Source organism: Rhinoderma darwinii, chromosome 6 (assembly GCF_050947455.1).
Source record: "Rhinoderma darwinii isolate aRhiDar2 chromosome 6, aRhiDar2.hap1, whole genome shotgun sequence".
Classification (NCBI taxonomy): Eukaryota; Metazoa; Chordata; class Amphibia; order Anura; family Rhinodermatidae; genus Rhinoderma; species Rhinoderma darwinii.
The window spans coordinates 74,887,073-74,907,001 of record NC_134692.1 but is presented as its reverse complement, the minus strand read 5'-3'; the positions used below and the strand labels follow the sequence as shown (position 1 = coordinate 74,907,001).

The following is a 19,929-nucleotide window of genomic DNA, read 5'->3' as shown; positions in this document are numbered from 1 at the left end:
GTCCCGTATAGATTATATCTTTGGGAATGCCCTAATGGTCCCTATGGTAACGGGTATATCTTATGAAACTAGAGGGGTATCGGACCACTCTCGGATGGTAGCACGATTCAATCATCCAGGGCCCGTGAGAACTGGTAGCTGGAAAATTCACCCATTTTGGCTTACCCTGATAGGGCAGCAAGATCGCATTCCGGATCAATTGGAGGTATTCCAAGACACTAATGGCTCGTGTGAGAATTTAAATATTTTGTGGGATACCCTAAAGGCCTATTTGAGAGGGTGCTTGCGATCTACAATATCTTACATAAAACGTGAAGCAGCAAGTGAAGAGGGTCAGTTGGTGCAACAATGTGGAGCATTGGAGGACGAGTACATAGCGGACCCCTCGGAGGCAATTAAGAATGCATGGCTAACGGTGGGCCGCAGATATTTATTATTGCTACAAGAAAGAGCGGATAGGAAACTATTTTTTGCAAGGCAAAACTACTTTGAATTGGGTAACCAATCTAGCAAATTGTTAGCTCATTTAATCCACCACAGCTCTCAGAGCTCAGCTATACTAAAGATTAAGGATGATCAAGGGCGTGACTTGACTGATACTCCCAGAATAGCTGCCCGTTTCACTCAATTCTATAGGGACTTATACTCCTCCCAATCTACATATGAATGGCCCGAGTGTATGAAATATATGGATGACCTGTGCTTTCCGCAGCTTGATGAGACAGGTCGGGACACGCTGGAACTAGACATTACGGAAGACGAGGTTACACAGGCGTTGAGGGATATGTCAAAGGGTAAGGCCTCGGGCCCGGACGGGATTCCACTCGAGGTGTACCTTCGTTATTCTGACCAGCTCATTCCCCCGCTATGCTCCATGTATTCTCACGCTCTGAGGGAGGGTAAACTCCTGGACAGTTTCTATGACGTCACGATTGTAGTTATACTAAAACCTGACAAAGACCCTAGTGACTGTAGCTCTTACCGTCCTATCTCATTACTGAATCTTGATTACAAGCTACTTGCGAAGGTACTGGCCAATAGATTGAATAGAGTAATATTACAAATCATCCATCCGGACCAGGCGGGTTCTATGCCCGGGAGGTCCACGTTTGACAATATACGCAAGGTTCAAATTTTGGCTCAAATAGGTGAGGCACTAAAGGAGGACTGGGCTATGGTATCCCTTGATGCGGCCAAGGCCTTCGATTCCGTGGAGTGGGCATATTTGTTTGAAACGCTACAGAGGTTTGGGTTTGGCCCGACTTTCATTAAATGGATAACAATTCTGTATAAGGATCCGAGGGTGCAAATTTTGATTAATGGAATAATGTCCCCTTATTTTCACCTACGTAGAGGTACCAGGCAGGGGTGCCCTCTCTCCCCACTATTGTTTGCAGTAGCTATTGAACCTTTGGCGATTCGCATCAGAACGCACCCAGAATATCAGGGAATAGTGTTGGGGGGAAGGGAGGAGAGGATCAGCTTGTACGCAGATGATGTGATATTGTACATGTCATACCCGAGGGACACTATGGGGCTAGCTATCGAAGTCCTGAACCAGTTTGGAAGGTTTTCTGGTCTACATGTTAACTGGAATAAATCTTTTTTTATGCCTTTAAAAGGGGTGGGCTAGGCGGATGCTGAGTATGGATTACAAGTGGTGTCGTCATTTAAATTTATAGGCATTATTATAAACAAAGAACATAGGCAGGACCGAACCACCAATATACTGCCTCTGCTGGAATACATCAGACTTAAATTTAGAGAGTGGGGTGCCCTTCCATTGGCAGTGACGGGCCGAGTAAATTTAATTAAAATGGTTATTCTTCCAAAATGTTTGTATGTCCTGGAACACGCAGCCACACCAGTATATAAAGCCTTTTTTAAATCCCTCCATGCCTTATTTCCAGCCTTTATTTGGGGATCCAATAGATCCAAAATAGTTTGTTTACCATGCAGAGACCTAAGCACATGCGAGGGGTGGCATTACCGGACCTGTACATGTATTATCTAGCCGGGCAGCTGAGGTACTTGCAACTATGGACAGGGCCGGACCCGTTACCAACACGGGAACAACACCTCGCTACATATTTGCATCTCACACACCTATGGCCAGTGCTGGAAAGTTCTCCGGGAACTTATAAGGCATTGCTTCCAGTACATAGGCTGCCAAACAAATGTATGCATATGCGGATATACAAGTGGATATGCCACTGTGGGATAACCCCCTTCTTCCTCACCTATTGGAAGGGCAAGCCCCCCCATTCTGGAGCGGATTTGAGGTGCATAGTATTGGGGATGTTTATGTTGATAACGCCTTTAAATCCTTTACACAAATGCAAGAGGACTTCCAAATAACTAGAGAAAGTTTCTATAGATATCTGCAGCTGCGACATGCTCTCGCAAGTCAATACCCTAGGTTAGATCACGGATTCTCACGATTCCCTCTGATTGGTGTTTTTAGATCACAGGGCCCACGCGGGTTGATCTCTGCTATCTACACTGCTCTTATACAAGCTAAATTGGCCAGCGTCTCGCTACCGGTGAAGGATAAGTGGGAGGGCTTGATACTGGATCTAACAGGGGAGGAATGGGAGGATGTACTCTCATCCCCTCTCTCGGTCTCACTGGCGGCGAACAACAAAATGATTCAGCTATCCATAGTTCATCAGAGCTATCTCACTCCGGTGAGGCTGTATAGAATGGGCCGCTACCCTAACACTGAATGCCACAGATGCCGTTTTCCCAGATCTGATTTCTGGCATATGATTTGGGAATGTCCATTGGTGGCCTCCTTCTGGGGGGACGTGATAAAAGTGGTTGAAGAAGTGGTGAAGCAGCCGATCCCTCTTTCACCTAAGGTCTGTCTATTTGGGGTGTTAACTGAAGATCAGTGGCCATACCACCAGCGCATACTCCTGCAAGAGGTATTGTTTATGGCAAGGAAACCCATCGCACTCCGGTGGATGGACCAGCGACCGCCTAGGGTGACGAAATGGAAATCGCTGATCAACTCCATTATTCCATACGAGCGAGTTTTATATAAGAAAAGAGGGTGTATTAGTACATTTTATAAAATATGTCAGATTTGGTGTGATTCACCGTGCACTCTGTATACTCCGCATAGATTCGCTGACCTGAGGGACCAGTTGGTGCAACCTTGACGAGAGCTGCTGGAATACCTGTAGTTACTGGCAGGGCTTTTATATTTTGTTTGGAATAAATTGGAATTTGACCTAAATGTACGGTGCCCGATGGGATGTCATTATTGAAGATTAATATGTGATCTACTATGCTATGACCTGTTACTACTATGTTACTTTGTTCATGTAATGTACTATTACCTAAATGTGTTCCATTGCTGGTCTCTACTCCAGACATTTGTATTGTGAACTTTTTCAATAAAACGAGTTTAAAAAAAAAATTGACATCATGGACGGATCACTGTTTCTTGGCATCCTAAATTTTCATTGTGGACCTAACGGCCTTCAAAAACGTGTCAGTATTTTCTGCTAAGAATCAGTGATCGCCCCCTACACATCTTAACCTCCTCCTCTAAATGAGATACTATTAACCCCTTCGCGCACCCGGACGTACTATTACGTCCGGGTGCGGGGGGTGATGTTTGGGATGCACTGAGCGCGCTTCATACGCTGCAGGTGTCGGCTGTATTTTACAGCGGACACCCGGGACTAACAGCCGGAAGCAGCGTTCTCGCTGTTCCTGGCTATTTAACCCCTCAAACGCTGCGGTCAATCGCGACCGCAGCATCTGTGGCGTTGAAAAGAGGGGGCAGCCCCCTCTGACAGCTCACCCCCCTGCAGTGAGATCGGGGGTAACGACTGTTGTTATGGCAGCCCAGGGACCTAATGAAGGCCCCTAGGACTGCCTTAGTTAAGCCCTGGGCTTAACAGAAGCCTGTAAAAAATATGACATACTTTGGTATTGCAGTATATTGTACCAGCTGCTTCAAGTCCCCTAGGGGGGGCTAATAAAGTGTGTAAAAAAAAAGAAAACAAAAAGAGTCTTTTTAATAGTGAAAAAAAAATTCTAATTAAAAGTTACAAAAGCGGTTTTACCATTTTCTCCCTAAAGTAATGTATAAAATAAAAGAGTTAACAAAATTGGTATCGCTGCATCCGTAAAAGTCTGAACTATTACAATATAGCGTTAACGTGCACGGTGAACGCCGTAAATACAAAATGTAAAACGCCAAAATCGCTGTTTTGTGGTCTCTTTAGCTCTCAAAATTTTTTTTTATAAAACGTGATCAAAAAGTTCTACATACCATAAAACGGTACCGAAAATTACAGCTCGTCCCGAAAAAATGTACCCTGACACCAATCGGTGAAAAAATAAAAAAGTTATGGCTCTCAGAATGTGGCGACAAAACATTTTTTTTAACAAAAAAGTTTATCATCAATAAAAGTAGTAAAATATAAAAATCTCGTATATAAATTTGGTATCACTATAATCATACTGAGCCACAGAATAAAGATAAAGTTGTCATTTTTACCACACCGTGAAAGCTGTAAAAACGAAACCCAAAAAACAATTGAGGAATCTCAGTTTTTTCTAACTTCAGCCCGCAAAAATTTATTTTTCAGTTTCCCAGTACATTATATGGAACTATAAATGGTACCAAAAGAAACTACAACCCCTCCCGCAAAACATAAGCCCTCCCTCACAACACTCTATTGACGGGAAAATAAAAAAAGTTACGGCTCTTGGAATGCAGGGAGTAAAAAACAAAAATTAAAAATCAAAAAATGGCTTCGTCCCGAAGGTGTTAAAACATCATATTTCCTATAGTTAGTGTCTCTAGAACAACTTTTTCCTTTAAATCCGGGCTACACTGAGACTTTTTGTAGCACAACTAATTGATATTAACTAATCGAGCTAAAGTTGCAACCCATAGGAATGCATTTAGTTGCATGCTATCTTGGGGACTGCATTTGTCACCTGATAGAACCAGTTGCGCTTTCAAAATGTCCCAGTGTAGCCCATAAGGAAAATGCCCCTTTAGAGGGTTGTAGGGTAAAAAAAATATATAAGTATATGCCAACAATATGTGATCGGCAGGTCTCAGACTCTCAGCACCCCCATCCATCAGCTGTTCGAAGGAGCCGTTGCCCTCGGGCAAGTGCTGCGTCCCCTTCATTTCTTAGTGGCCATTCACAAATGTCCGTTGTCCCTTTCAGTTTCCCTCCAGCGTGTTGCAGAAAAGCCAGAGGGAAACGGATACTAGAAAGGATCATAGTTTTCTATGGGATCTGTTTTGGCACATGCCGTGCAGCGCTGGACCTGTGCAGGAGCCGGATCCAAGAACGTTACCTGCAGCGTTTTTGTGTCTGGTGCGGTTTCCTATCTTAAAGTACTGTTTGCTGGATGAACGCCGGATGCAGGTGCATTCACCTTTCGGCAGCACCCGGCGTGGGAGAATAAACAACACAATCCGTACGTGGTGTGGGTAGGAGATGCGGGGTGGGATTGGGTAGCTATAAAGGCAGGAAAAACCAGCTCCTCCCTGAAGTTAAGGATACTGTTTGGCGCCTTTGCAGGTTCAATACACGTCTCTGCTCACAAAAGCTGATCAGTGAGTATTTTGCCCCTTTGTTTTAGTGATTGGTTAGAGTACCAGCACCTGTACCCCAGCAAAAAACAAAAAAAAACAAATCCAGGACCACGTCAGAAGTTTTGTGAAATGACAAGTACACAACATGTATCCAATCTATCAAACTATGCACCACTGATAAAATCGGCACATTTTCAGACTCTAGACTACCTTTTTGGTGGACCATTGTGGTAAAAACGGATGTTAAAAACAGATGGTAAAAACTAAATGACAACTAACGACAACTGATGGTTTTGTAGTAAAAAAATAATTGTAAAAAAGTCTGATGGCAACTAATAAATTTTTGCATCAGATTTTGCATCAGTAAGAGGCCGTTCATATACGTTGTTCCTTTCAGGCGTGTGTTGCAGAAAAGCCGAGGGAAACTGATGCTAGAACGGATCCCATAGCTTACCTGAAGCGTTTTGGGGTCTGGCCCCTAGGGAGATCTGGCACCATATCCTATCTTAATTCACTGTAGCCGGATGAACGCCGGGTGCTGTCTCTTCCACCTTCCGGCAGCACCTGACGTGGGAACCCCCGGCCAGAGCATTACGGATGCTCTGGCCGGGGAGCAGGGGCTGAATTTAGTGCCACCCATGCTCCCCTGTAGATAGCATTACCACTTTTTTAGATAGCGCCACCCCCTAAATATAGTGCCACTGTAGCTCCCTCCTGGAGCGGAATCCCTGCCAGAGTGTGGGCAACGCTCTGGCCAGAGATTCCGCTCCTTGCGGTAACCACTGATGTCACTGTCCATATATGGACAGTGACGTGAGGGGCTACTTCTGCAGCGACTATCCTCTAATGACATATGTAGCCAGTGGAAAAAGAATCAGGCATTTTGGATTTTGACATGCCCCATCCTTTGTTGTTCAAGGACAGAGGTTGCTGTCAGAAGTGTCTGATAGTGGCTTGTCTCCCTCTTCCCACTGAAACAAAAAGGCACGTTTGCCACATTTGAAAGTCTATAGAATATTGGGGAAGATAAATATCAGCTGAACCTAAATTTTGCTGTTTCTACCACAAACTATTTTGGGTATACCATATAAAAACACCAAATAAACTTACTTTAATAGCCAATTCTGTTCTTCCACAGTCACACGCCTTTGAGGCAATCTCTGAATAGGAAATCCCAGTAGTGTCACTGAGTTTCTGATTGATGGCCTGGGCTACTTCTTCATCTGAATTCTCTTTCTGTTGTACCTAAATAAATAAGCAAATATAGATATATGCACACAAACAGGACAAAAGAATAACATAATAAATACATAAAATATTAAAAACGTGTTACCTTGTAACATGCCCAATGAGCTAAAATACGACTCACGCCTTGAAATTCGGGAATCTTTAGGTGTTCACAAATTTTCACAGCAAGTGGATAAAGCCTTCTCAAAACTAATCTGCAAGTAAAGACAAATACTATAGGTTTGTGGCACGCTACAAAACTAGCACATTACTACCTTCTGAAAGTAATAAGTCTTCAAAAGACCGCATATACGCTTTTAGTGTTCGTATTTGGAGGTCATTAACAACATTTCACAGTAATATAAATTGAACATACACTTTGTTGACCACAATTAAAATCGTTCATATGCTATGAATAATTATTTTGTACATAGGATAATTGGTCAATAGTTAAATGGTCAAAACCTTATTGTTTATCTATTCTAAACCAAACCGGCTATGTCTATTTTGAGTTTTAGGTACATCTATCTAGTAGCCAGTTGGACCGTGTTTTACATTAGTAGTGGCCCCAATGTAATAAGGCAAGGACTCTAAGAGAAAACGCGCAATAATAATGCTACACTATGCTAACTTGCTTAAATGGGGGGGGGGGGGGGGGGGGGTATAGCCATACTGCTCACAGCTTGTTCCAATACTATAATAAGCTTGATGGGATTGAGATTCGCATTCTCATGTTTCTGAAAACATCATAAAAATGTGATCCTTGCAAAATCATTTGTTTTAGATAAAGTATAATTCTGATTCCTAATACCCACGGAAGGAATTACATTGTCATCATAATATTTAGCTGACCTGTTCAGTTAAAAGGTGACCTAATTGGTGTCAGAACATAACAAGGTCCAGAATAATCACAAAACCACTGCAAAAATTCCACCGGCTAATCCGTAATAAATATATAACAGATATCACATACGAATAGCATTGACTAAAGCAATACCTGTCTAGAAGGACTGGAATAGTGAGTTGCTTATATCTGCAGAAATGTAAAGGAGAATATTTGATGAATTCACCAAGTACCAGTATTCAATGTGTGTTCTCCACATTAGCTGTGGGTAGCTCAAATATCAGTATATCTGCTAGCATTCACAAAAAGAAAAAATCAATTACATTGCTACCCACATAAACGGTGTCCACGTTAATCAATATTGCACTAATTTAAAGGGTTATTCCCAACTTAGAAATGTATGGCATATTCACAGGATATGCCATAAATGTCTGACAGATGTGGATATCAGGTTTGGGGGACATCCGACCTGTATCGCCTGGTTTGGCAGCCGCAAACTGCCAACTTCAGGTGGGTAATAGAGGAGAGGGGTTATTAGTGGAGAGGGGCCTCTTCATTCTGTTGTATGGGAGTTGCAGAAAGAGCCGAGCAGCCTTTGCTCAGCTGTTTCTGGGAACTCCAATTGAACAGAATGGGAGAGTGGCGCACATGCGTGGCCCTCTCTCTACCTAGAATCTGCGGCCACGCCATAAAAGTTTAAGTATGGAATACCCCTTTAAAGAGGACCTGTCAAGTAAATTTTAGTAAATACTTGCATTTTTCATGAAAAAACTATTCTGGAACATATTTTATAACAACTCTGCACAGTTATTCCCCCAAGAAAAGTTTCAATAAATTGAAAACTGGGTGTTGCCATTATGCCCCTTGTCAGAAGTATGTTTCTACGCAGTCAGCACTGAGTGGACTTTGTCAGTCTGTGTAGGGAGACCACTCCAACTGCTAACACTAAATTTCTAGAAGGAATAACAGCTGCACAGCACAACAGAGTTCTAAGAAAATATGTTCCAATATGATTTTTCCATGGGGAGTACAATTATTTAGTAAACCGGACATGTCAGGAGTGCTGACAGGTCCTCGTTAACACCTTGCCACACCATGACGAAACTGTAAAATATGGCGTGGGGAGAGAAGTATGGTGCTGAGCCCACTTTAAATGCTACAGGTGTCAGCTGGGTATGACAGTTGACACTTTGTACTAACAGCAGTGATCGGAGTGAACGCTGATCCCGGCAGTTTAACCACTTAGAAGCAACGGTCAATAGGACCGCGAGGGGATGACCCCCACCGTCACCCCACGACACGATCTCAAGGTGCCGATGTTTGTCATGAAAGCCTAAAGGTACTTTTACACGGCCTGGCCTATTTCAATAGAATATCCTTTTTTCTCTTTTTTCTGTTATCTCTAAAGGGCCGTTCACACATGGCACCCTGTCAGTTCCCCTCCGGCGTGTTTCAGAAAAGCCGGAGGGAAGCTGATGGTAGAACGGATCCCATAGCTTTCTATGCAATCTGTTCTGGCACATGGGACATACATTGTGCAGCCGACCCTGTGCAGGAGCCAGACCAAAAAAGTTACCTGCAACATTTTTGTGTCTGGCTCCATGAGAGGTCTGGCACCGCATCCTATTTAATGTATTTTTCACAAGTTCAACGCCAGGTTCTGCCGCATCCACATTCCGGCAGCACCCTGCGTAGGAATCCACGGCCAGAGCAATGCCGACGCTCTGGCCAGGGAGCAGGAGCGGAATTTAGTGCGACCAATGCCCCCATGTAAATAGCACCGCCCCACTGTAAATAGCGCTACCCCCTGTAGATTGTGTCACTGTAGCTCGCTCTGGGAGCGCAATCCCCCCGGCCAGAGAGTTGCCGCCGAGGATTCCGGTCCAGGAGGAACGCCTGATGTCCATATATGGACTTTGACGTCAAGGGCTATTCCAGGAGCAGAATCACCTGCCAGAGTGTCGGCAACACTCTGGCGAAGGGATTCCCTCCAGGAGTAGCCCCTTACGTCACAGTCCATATATGGACTGTGACATCAGGGGGTACTCCTGGAGGGAATCCCCGGCCAGAGAGTTGCCGACCCTCTGGCCGGGGATTCCTAGAGGGAGACCCTGACGTCCCTGTCCATAAATGGACATTGATGTCTGGGCTCCTCCAGGTGGTGGGGAGGGTGGCGCGATCTACAGTGGGGGCATGGATGGCACTTTCTACAGGGGGTAATGTGGCATCCACAGCGGGGTATGTGGCACTATATACAGCGAGCAGTGTGGCATTATCTACAGAGGGAACTGTGGCATTATATACAGAGGGCACTGCACCACTATCTACAGGGGATGTGTCACACTATATACAGAGAGCAGTGTGGCACTATATACAGAGGGCACTGTGCCATTATCTACACATGAAATTCATCAGTTTTTAAAACGGATAGTGAAAAACGGATGCAAAATGGGTCACAATTGGCCATCAAAAACGTAAACAGGGACACAGAACACATACAAAATAGATGCAAAACAGCCGTCAAAAACGGACCGAGACGGCCATTTTTAACGATCAACACTGGGACCCTATCGTGTGAATAGAAACAACAGCAATCCCAGTGTGGTGTCTGGTGGGTAGGAGATGCGGGGTGGGTTTGGGTAGCTGTAAAGGTGCCAAAAACTAGCTACTCCCTGAAGTTAGGGCTAGCATTTGGCGTCTTTTCAGGTTCACAAGGCTGCTTCGAAGATCTACTCTGAGGTGAGTAGACAGTAGCTGCCTTCTGGGCTCTCCCACTTGGCACCGGCGATGCACTGAATATGACACACGTGAAATTACAATGTGTGTGTCAGACTTCAGTGTAGCGCCGAGGCTGGAGCAGAGAAGTAGAGCCCTGACATGCCCTTATCACGTCAAAAGTTTTGTGAAATGACAAGTATACAACATGTTTCTAATCTATCCTGTAACCAATCTGTCACAAACTATTCACCACTCTGATAAAATCGGCACATTTTCAGACCCTAGACTACCTTTTTGGTGGACCATTGTGGTAAAAACTGATGTTAAATAGGCTCTGTCACCACATTATAAGTGGCATATCTTGTACATAATATGATCGGCTCTGTAATGTAGATTACAGCAGTGTTTTTTATTTAGAAACACGATAATTTTTGATGGAGTTATGACCTATATGAGCTTTATGCTAATGAGTTTCCCAATGGACAACTGGGCGTGTTTTACTTTTTGACCAAGTGGGCGTTGTGGGGAGAAGTGTATGACGCTGACCAATCAGCGTTATACACTTCTCTCCATTCATTTACTCTGCACATAGCGATATAGCTATATCGTTATGTGCAGCTACATAAACAAACACTAACATTACTGCAGTGTTCTGACTATGAATACACATTACCTCCAGCCAGGACGGGATGTGTATTCAGAAACCTGACCACTTCTCTGCACGTCTCTATGATTTACAGCACAGCGAGATCTCGCTGTAAATGACAGTTTACAGTGTAATCTCGCGAGACTACACCTGCTGTGCTGTAAATCACAGAGACATGCTGAGAAGTGGTCAGGATTCTGAATACACATCCCGTCCTGGCTGGAGGTAATGTATATTCATTGTCAGGACACTGCAGTAATGTTAGTGTGTGTGTATGTGGCTGCACATAACGATATAGTTATATCGCTATCTGGAGAGTAAATGAATGGAGAGAAGTGTATGACGCTGATTGGTCACCGATTGGTCAGCGTCATACACTTCTCTCCACAACACCCACTTGTCCATTGAGAAACTCATTAGCATAAAGCTAAAATAGGTCATAACTCCGTCAAAAATGATCGTTTTTCTAAATAAAAAACACTGCTGTAATCTACATTACGGCGCCGATCACATCATGTACAATATAGGCCACTTATAATGTGGTGACAGAGCCTCTTTAAGATCGTATGGTAAAAACTGATGGCAACTAACGACAATCGATGGCAACTGATGGTTTTGTAGTAACAATTGTGAAAAAGCCTGATGGCAACTGATGCATCAGCATCCGTTTTTTTGTCTCTCAAGTGATTACAACTGATGCAAAAATTTACCATTTGCCATCAGGCTTTTTCACAATTTTTACTACAAAACCATCAGTTGGTGCATCAGTGGTGCATAGTTTGTGATAGATTGGATACATGATATATTAAATACATGTGTACTTGTCATTTCACAAAACTTCTGACCTGATCCTGGCATGTCAGGGCTCTTCTTCTCTGCTCCGGCCTCGGTCACTAGCCCTAATTTGAGGGAGTAACTAGTTTTTGTGGCCTTTACAGCTACCAACCCCACACCATGCTGGGATTGCTGTTGTTTCTATTCACACGACAAGGTCCGGGTGTCGACCGTTAAAAACGGCCTTCTCGGTCAGTATTTAACGGCCGTTTTGCATCCGTTCCGTGTTTCCGTTTTTGACGCATTTTGCATCTGTTATTCACACTCCGTTTTAAAAACGGATGAAGTTCATGTGTAGATAATGCCACAGTGCTCTCTGTAGATAGTGACACACACCTCCCTGTAGATAGCACCAGTGCCCCCTGTAGATAGTGCTACAGTGCCCCCTGTAGATAGTGCCACAGTGCCCCCTGTAGATCGCGCCACAGCACCCCCGTAGATAGCACCAGTGCCCTCCGTAGAAAGTCACAGTGCCCCCGTAAATAGCATCACAGTGCCGCCTGAAATAGCACCACAGTGCCCCCCGAAAATAGCCCTACCCACGCCCCCTGTAGATAGCGCCACCAACTGCCCCTCCTGGAGGAGCACCTGACATCACTGTCCATATATGGACAGTGATGTTAGGGGTTACCTTTAGAAGCGGAATCTCTGGCCACAGCGTTGGCAACACACTGTCCGAAGATTCGGCTCTTAGAGGGAGCTATAGTGGCGCTATCTATAGAGGTGGTAACGCTATCTACAGGGGGGTGGCACTATCTACAGGGGGGGATAGGTGTCACTAAATTCCGCACCTGCTCCCCGCCCAGAGCATCCGCAATGCTCTGGCCGGGAATTCCCATGCCGGGTGTTGCGGGAAGGTGGATGTGGCAGCACCCGGTGTTCTTCTGGCTAACAGTGAATTAAGATACGATATGGAGCTGGACCTCCCTGGGAGCCGGATCTAAAAACGCTGCAGGCAACATTTTTGGATCCGGCTCCTGTACAGGTCCAGCACCATGCAGCGCCACAACTTATGTCCCATGTGCCAAAACAGATCCCATAGAAAGTTATGGGGTCCGTTCTAGCATCAGTTTCCCTCTGGCTTTTCTGCAACACGCCGGAGAGAAACGGAGAGGGACAAATGACATATGTGAGCAGCCATCAATACTGATATATGTGAACGCACCCTAACACAAAGTGATTAAAAAAGGATGGTGCATAAGTAAGGCCTGTATTTAAATGGCCAGTGACTGAAAATCAAAGCGAAAACTGGCTTAGCTGCCCATAGCAACCAATCACAGCACAGCTTTCATTTTCAAGAGCCGAATTTGAAATGTGCTTACATAGTGTGACATAAGACGGCAACATCAAAGCAAGAAAAAGCTTTTTACGTGTTGGAATTTGCAAGAACGTTGTCTTTCGAGACAGTACAGAGAAACTTTCCGAATAAATTTGGTAAACGTGTTCTGCATAGAAACTGCATTTTGCGTTGGCTCGAGCAATTCGAAACCACTGGGTGTTTATGTCATGGAAAAAGTCTAGGCCACACAAACACTTCGGAACAGACAGTGAACAGGATTTGAGCCGTGTATAAAACGTAGTCCTAGAAAGTCGACCAGGCTGACTAGTATGGAACTACAAGTGCCACAAACCACGGTATGTCGTATCTTACGAAAACATCTGCGTTGTAAGCCATACAGATTACATATTCTTTAGAAGCTGAAACCAGACTACAAACCAAAATGACGTGACTTTTGCATTGCATTGCAGAAGAGGACGAATTCACTGACAGGCTGGTGTTCAGCAGTGAGGCTACCCAAAGTAAACGTGTTCTGTGCAAGGAGCAGGCTCAAAGTATACGGTCCTTCGTTTTTTTGCCGGCAATACAGTAACTGGCCACTCCTACCAGGACATGTTAAAGGAATGGCTTATGCCACAGATCGAGGAATATCTATCAGCAGGACGGTACACCTCCAGATTTCCATTTGGATGTTCGCCGATACCTGAAACTGTACCGGAACATTGGATCGGCCACGCCAGAAACAACGACTCACCAATGTTGTGCTGGCTTCCATGATCGCCAGATCTAACACCCTATGACTTCTTTCTGTTGGGCTACATGAAAGACTCAGTGTATCTGCCCCCTCAGCCAAAGGATATTAATGACCGGAGACAACGCATCACTGAAACAGTGGAGTCCAGATCCAAGGATATACTGGCACGCGTATGGACAGAACTAACACCTAGAAATCCGCCGTGTCACTAATGGAAATTACTTTGAACATTTGCAGTGTGTAGATAAAACTTGGATAGGTAGTGTGTTTTCATGTTAATAAATTGGTGTTATGTTTTCTCAGGCTATAATTTAGCACCATGCCTTTTTAATCACCATGTTTATACACATTTGAAATTAGAGTTCATACATTTTTAGTAAATTTAGTAGATATTCCATTTAGATTCGATGTGGTGTTAACAGGCACAATACAGAATTATTTAAACTATTGGTCTTATAAACCATTAGACAAAAATATTCCACAGTGTGTTCATCTTTGAAAAGGATACTGTACAACAGTCAAAGGTATACCAATCTGGTAATCATTTATTGCATTGAGAACACGGAGATCATGACACATAGTTACAAAATCTGAAGGCGAATATGAATCTAGAAAACATTTCCCAAACGATGCAGCCTGCAATTGTAAAGGAATTTTGTTTAAGAGCATGTTGAAACAAACTGTGCAATACAGAATCAAATCATTTTGTATGTAGTAGTGGAAAACAAAATGTGTTTGTGTCATTTCTAAAAAATAAACTATTAACAAAAAATAAGCTTTATTATGTCTAGATGTAATTGGAAATGTATTGAAATGATGTCTATATCCTCTCTAAACAATCTAAATATTTGCACATTCAGTTTAAGAAATCTCAAATAACCCATCAATACAACCCACAAAAAGTATAAGTGCAATGTTTTTGAATCACCACATGATTACCTAAGAACGACAATGTGATGCAATGGGCACGGTTTTACAATGTTCTACAATTTATTAGCTCAGTGCACAATAGACCACAATGAAATCTGAAAAATTCTGAATGGAGTACATTGCAAGGCGCCAGACTTGCATTTTTACGCCGCCCTCAGAACTTTTCAAATGAGTGGGCAGAGGGGAAATGGGAGAAAGCGGGGGCCTCCACCTATCCAACAAATTCACTATAGTGTAAAATGGGCCACAGAAAGTTAGACACTATTGTACATTGGAAATATAAGCTGCTTTATGGCATATTGTATACATGAACTGAATGGAACAAGCCAGATAATAGACTAACATGAGCTGGCCTTCCTAAATGTGAAAAGACAGCCCCATGAAGAGTATTATAGGTGGCTAAATTAATAACTTCCATCAAGACGGGCAAAGTACATGATTCGTGGATCAGAAGAGAGAAAGCTATTAATAATAAGATTATATTATTATTATTATTATTATTATTATTATTATTAAATCCTCTAATTATTGGCCCTACAACTTCTAAACAATGATGTGGATACATAAAAAATAAGTGGAAATAAAAACAAAAAGCACGGCGCCACATAGTGCAGGTCAATTGGGTTTAGGTGAAATGTCAGTAGTAGTGTAACATTCTCACCCAGGTAGTGCTTGGATAAAGGGATACGAAAATCCACAAATGCTGCTGCCGGGATCCGGACCGTTAAACCGTGCGGTCACCGCTTGTTGAGATAAGAAAGGATAAGTGGAAAAGGGAGGATCCTACAAGGTGCTGCTGCGTGGCTGTTGGAAGATATTGACGGTGGTATACAAAGTAATATGAAAAAGTGTCTGTTTATTGTAAAACAATGGTGGCTACGCGTTTTAACGCTGTACCAGTGTCTTCTGGCCTGAGGAAGACGCTGATACAGCGTTGAAACGCGTAGCCACCATTGTTTTACAATAAACAGACACTTTTTCATATTACTTTGTCTACCACCGTCAATATCTTCCAACAGCCACGCAGCAGCGCCTTGTAGGATCCTCCCTTTTCCACTTATCCTTTCTCAACATAAAAAAATAAGGACTCCAAAAAGGTCACAAACACCTTTTTTTTCTTGGTGTTCAGCCATAAGCAGGGAATGAAGGGTAAGCCGCACTCGTAGGAGCACTGCGGCCCATTCAAAACAGTTGATTGGCAGTGGTGCCAAGAATCGGACCTCGACCGATCAGATATTGAGGGCCTATCCTAAAAATATGGCATACATTTTTTATGTCACTGACCTATTTTCAATGTGACCGCTAGTAACCCATGTCACATAGCTAATGCAGGGACTCTTACTTTAGGAGTCCCTGCATTAGCCATTTGTGGCGCACGGGACCTCCAAGAAGTGCCAGAATTATTAATACCTATTGACATTTCTGGCACATGTCTAGGTCCCGTGCGCCACAATAGAAATTAGAGCTCATTGACCTCTAGTTTCTATTGCGGAGCAGGGGAGAAGACTGAAGTCTGCTGTAGGTGAATATACGTTTTTTTTCATACTACTAACTTTATTTTGTTTTGTTTGGAAGGTTCCGCAGGACCGGTTGGACTACTTTGTAGATTCGTTGGGATTACTGCGATGATCTACGTGGTTGTTTAATTAAATTTTTTTAATAAAATGGTCAAAGAGGGTTCTGTGGGGGGAGCATTTATTTCGATAAAAAAATAAATTCTTATGTCTGTGTTTTTTAATACTTTATTAGCACCTAGTTGTCTGTTTGACAACATCCATTTCTAAAGGTGGGGCGTAGTGTTAGCCAGTAAAAAGGCTATAACCAACCTCCCCATTATTACTCAGATACCCGCCTCCACCAGGTGTACCCAGTACGATCCAGTAGCCGACCATCTGGAGTAACAATAGGGCACTGGGGCAGCCACAGGCTGGTATAATGAGGCCAAGAAGGGCCAAAAACCATGGCCAACATGTCAAATTATTATTGGATATTTAATATTTTTCACATTGTGGAAGAAAAAAATAATACACCAAAAAAGCGAATATAATAAAAATAAGTAACTGAACAAAAAAAATTATTTTTAATTTGCAACACATTAAAGGAATACCAAATGGAGATAAGATAAGCATCTCATTAACTTCCTGACAGTCCCCGAACAGTAGGGTCTGGGAGAGAAATGAAGATGGGACAAGTCATTTCTTTCTGCAGGAAGAGAGGCTGAACCCAGAAGTGCATGTTTATGAGGAGGTTGGGGGAGAAAGAGGTCGGCTAACAGTTCAGGGTCTATTTACACTGCATTTTCAGTGTACGTTGGAGGTATATATTAGGAAGATTAGATGTATGCCAAGCTGTATACATTTTTTGTGGGATGCCTCTGTATGGAATAGCGCAGCAGACATATATCAACCAGACATAGGCCAAAGCGACACCCTTTTGTCCTTTATCAGGTGAATGGGGATATGTTTAGTACATGCGTCGGGAGCTTTCCCAGAACATAAGCCAATTAGACACTGCAAACGTAGTGCGAATTCAGCCTTATGTCTGTGCTACTGAGAAAGAGGGTTCTGAAAGCTAATAAATCAAAATCTGTATGTATTCACACCGCACAGTACAGTTGTTTCTGTACTAAGGGTCTTAACTTACCCTTAGCAATGATTTTTGTATTTCTGTTGAATGTTCATAACCAGCTGCTTCAATGCATTTTGCTACAGCTACAGGAAGCAGGTTTTGATCCTTTATCTCACGAAGGTAGTCATCAGCCTTCTGACTTTCTTTCTAGAAATTAGACAAAGTGACCAACCTTATAATGCAATGATTAGAATAAGCATTTAAATGGTGAAGATGTTAATGCAGCACATATATGTATTAAACCTTTAAAAAAATTATTCCTGACCCTTTTACGGCCAGTTCACACAGAGTTTTTTGGAACGGATTTTGACGGGGAAACCGAGTTGGAATCAGCTCCAAAAAATTTCCAAAACCGGCTCCCATTGAGGAGGCGTCTTTTTTCCATGGCGACATGTTCTTTCTTGCCGCGGTTCCACCTCTGACCTCCCATTGAAATCAATGGGAGGCAGAGAAAGCGTTTTTCACTGCGTTTTTTGCAGGTGGCCACGGGTGAAAAATGCTGCGGAAACCGCTGCAAGAAAGTGCAGGCAGGTCAAAATCTGCCTCAAAATTACTGATGGAATTTTTAGGCAGACTTTTTTCTGCCTGCAAATTCCTCCATGTGAGCAGGGCATTACCCTGCAAAAAAAAATCAAATATTTTAAACATCAAACCGTACTGTTTTTTTTTTTTTGTTTTTAACATAAGTTACAACCTTTTTGATACCTCATATGAGCAGTAATTAATATAATATTACAAATATATAAACCCCTAGAACAATGTAGTAACGGGCTAGGTCGTGTCCAAAAAGAACACCCTCCCTTTCTCACTAGTTGGGCCACTCCAAAACGAATACCATACAAGAAAAGCGGAGTACAGAGCCATATGTATAAAAGTATAACAAATTCATTGACATAGAAATAAGACAAACATTTTAAAAAAAAGGTATATAAAGAGAAGACTCTATAAATATTTACATGGCATGACAGGATAACAGACCATCCATATAATATAACAAGTATACAGTAGTCTCTGTATTAGAGATGTAAGGAGTGGGTAGTGCAGTAGCCTGAGAGTGGCAACATCCTATCTAAAGTGCAAGTGCCTATAGTCAGGACAATACAGTCCATATGGAGATAGGAGAAGCCAAAAGTATCAGGAGATAAACAGCACCTTACCCATCTCAATGGTCCTAGAAACCTGCATGCCATGTGCAGAACCCCAACGCGCGTTTTGCGGTAAGTGCTTCCTCAGGGGGTGTATAGTGTCCTGTAGCAGCGATTGCCCCTAAATAGGGTATGTCACAGGTGTATTGATTTACACAGCGCCAGTGAGTGCTCGGCGCATATCCCCCAGCGTGACCCGAAGCGAGGCATGCCCCACTTCTGACCTCCAGTGCTGTAGCGTACATCCGGGTTCCTGACGCGTACCAGGAATACCAGATATGCGCAGTGCACTATAGGAGGCAGGAATGGGGCAAACATCACCGCCGGCCACACCCAGACAGAATGCGCACCTCATTGGTCGGCTGGATCGAAAAACAAGGAGGTAACATATTAACAACCCGACCCCTCTCCTCGCTCCTCCAATCCACTCCAAATATCTCAAGACAAAAACAAAAGCAAGACTACTTAATCCTAGATAGTGTTAGTAATCTATAACGATGTACATACCTACATACCTACTGCAGAAAGGAGAAAAAGAGGAGAGGAAACTTCCGCCCTACTTTTAAATATGTCATCATATTACATAAATGTGAACGAGTTACATCCATAAAAATAACTACTTAGTGATAAGTGGAAGGTAAAACCCATAATTTTACGCAGAGAATTAGAACATCATAATAATAGAACATATAACTACATTTAAGACTGCTTTAGAATACAAGTGAATGATGCTACACGACATCCATAATAAATGTTACTGTAACAAAAGTGCCATCGCAATAAAAAATCACCATTGCAATATAAAGAAAATACCATATGTAAATAAAAAGAAAAAAAGAAAGAGGGTACAAGGAGGGGAGACATATAATTTTTAGGAAGGATCGGAACATAGAGGGAATAGAGAGAATATGTCGTCAAATATACTAACAATCATTATCAAAAATATATATTCTTAATCCCTCTTTTGATAAGAGGAGAAGAGGAAATTTGCCGAGATCTTCAGAATCAGTGCCATAGAGGTCATATGTATCTAAGATGTTTATATACTTCTTATGTAGAGACAATCGAGCTGGAAAAAGTTGGTACATCAAATACCTAATAAAACATATAATACAAGACACATGAAAATTAATTAAAAATCATTCTTAGTGATAAGGATACATAAAAGTTATAAAAATGTAAATTGAACCTAATTTCATAATCCACTTGCACTCTCTCTGTGCCAGGACCTTCTTCAAGTTGCCCCCTCTGATGCCACAATGTATACGGTCTATTCCTCTATTTTTTAGGGATTTGGGATTACAGCCATGATATAATTTAAAGTGCCTTGGTAAGGTTTTTACTTGTGC

General features: G+C 42.7%; 1 protein-coding gene across 2 annotated transcripts in view; it reads right to left on the bottom strand.

The window, feature by feature from the left end:
- Positions 1-19,929, bottom strand: part of VPS16 (VPS16 core subunit of CORVET and HOPS complexes) — a 286,660-nt gene that overhangs the window by 87,083 nt on the left and 179,648 nt on the right. For both annotated transcript variants that reach the window (XM_075829956.1, XM_075829955.1), the window contains exons 12-16: positions 17,451-17,582; positions 14,386-14,513; positions 7,800-7,835; positions 6,909-7,017; positions 6,686-6,820 (exon numbers count right to left, since the gene is read on the bottom strand). In XM_075829956.1, the coding sequence (XP_075686071.1) occupies positions 6,686-6,820; positions 6,909-7,017; positions 7,800-7,835; positions 14,386-14,513; positions 17,451-17,582 (540 nt within the window). The remainder of the gene's footprint in view (positions 1-6,685; positions 6,821-6,908; positions 7,018-7,799; positions 7,836-14,385; positions 14,514-17,450; positions 17,583-19,929) is intronic.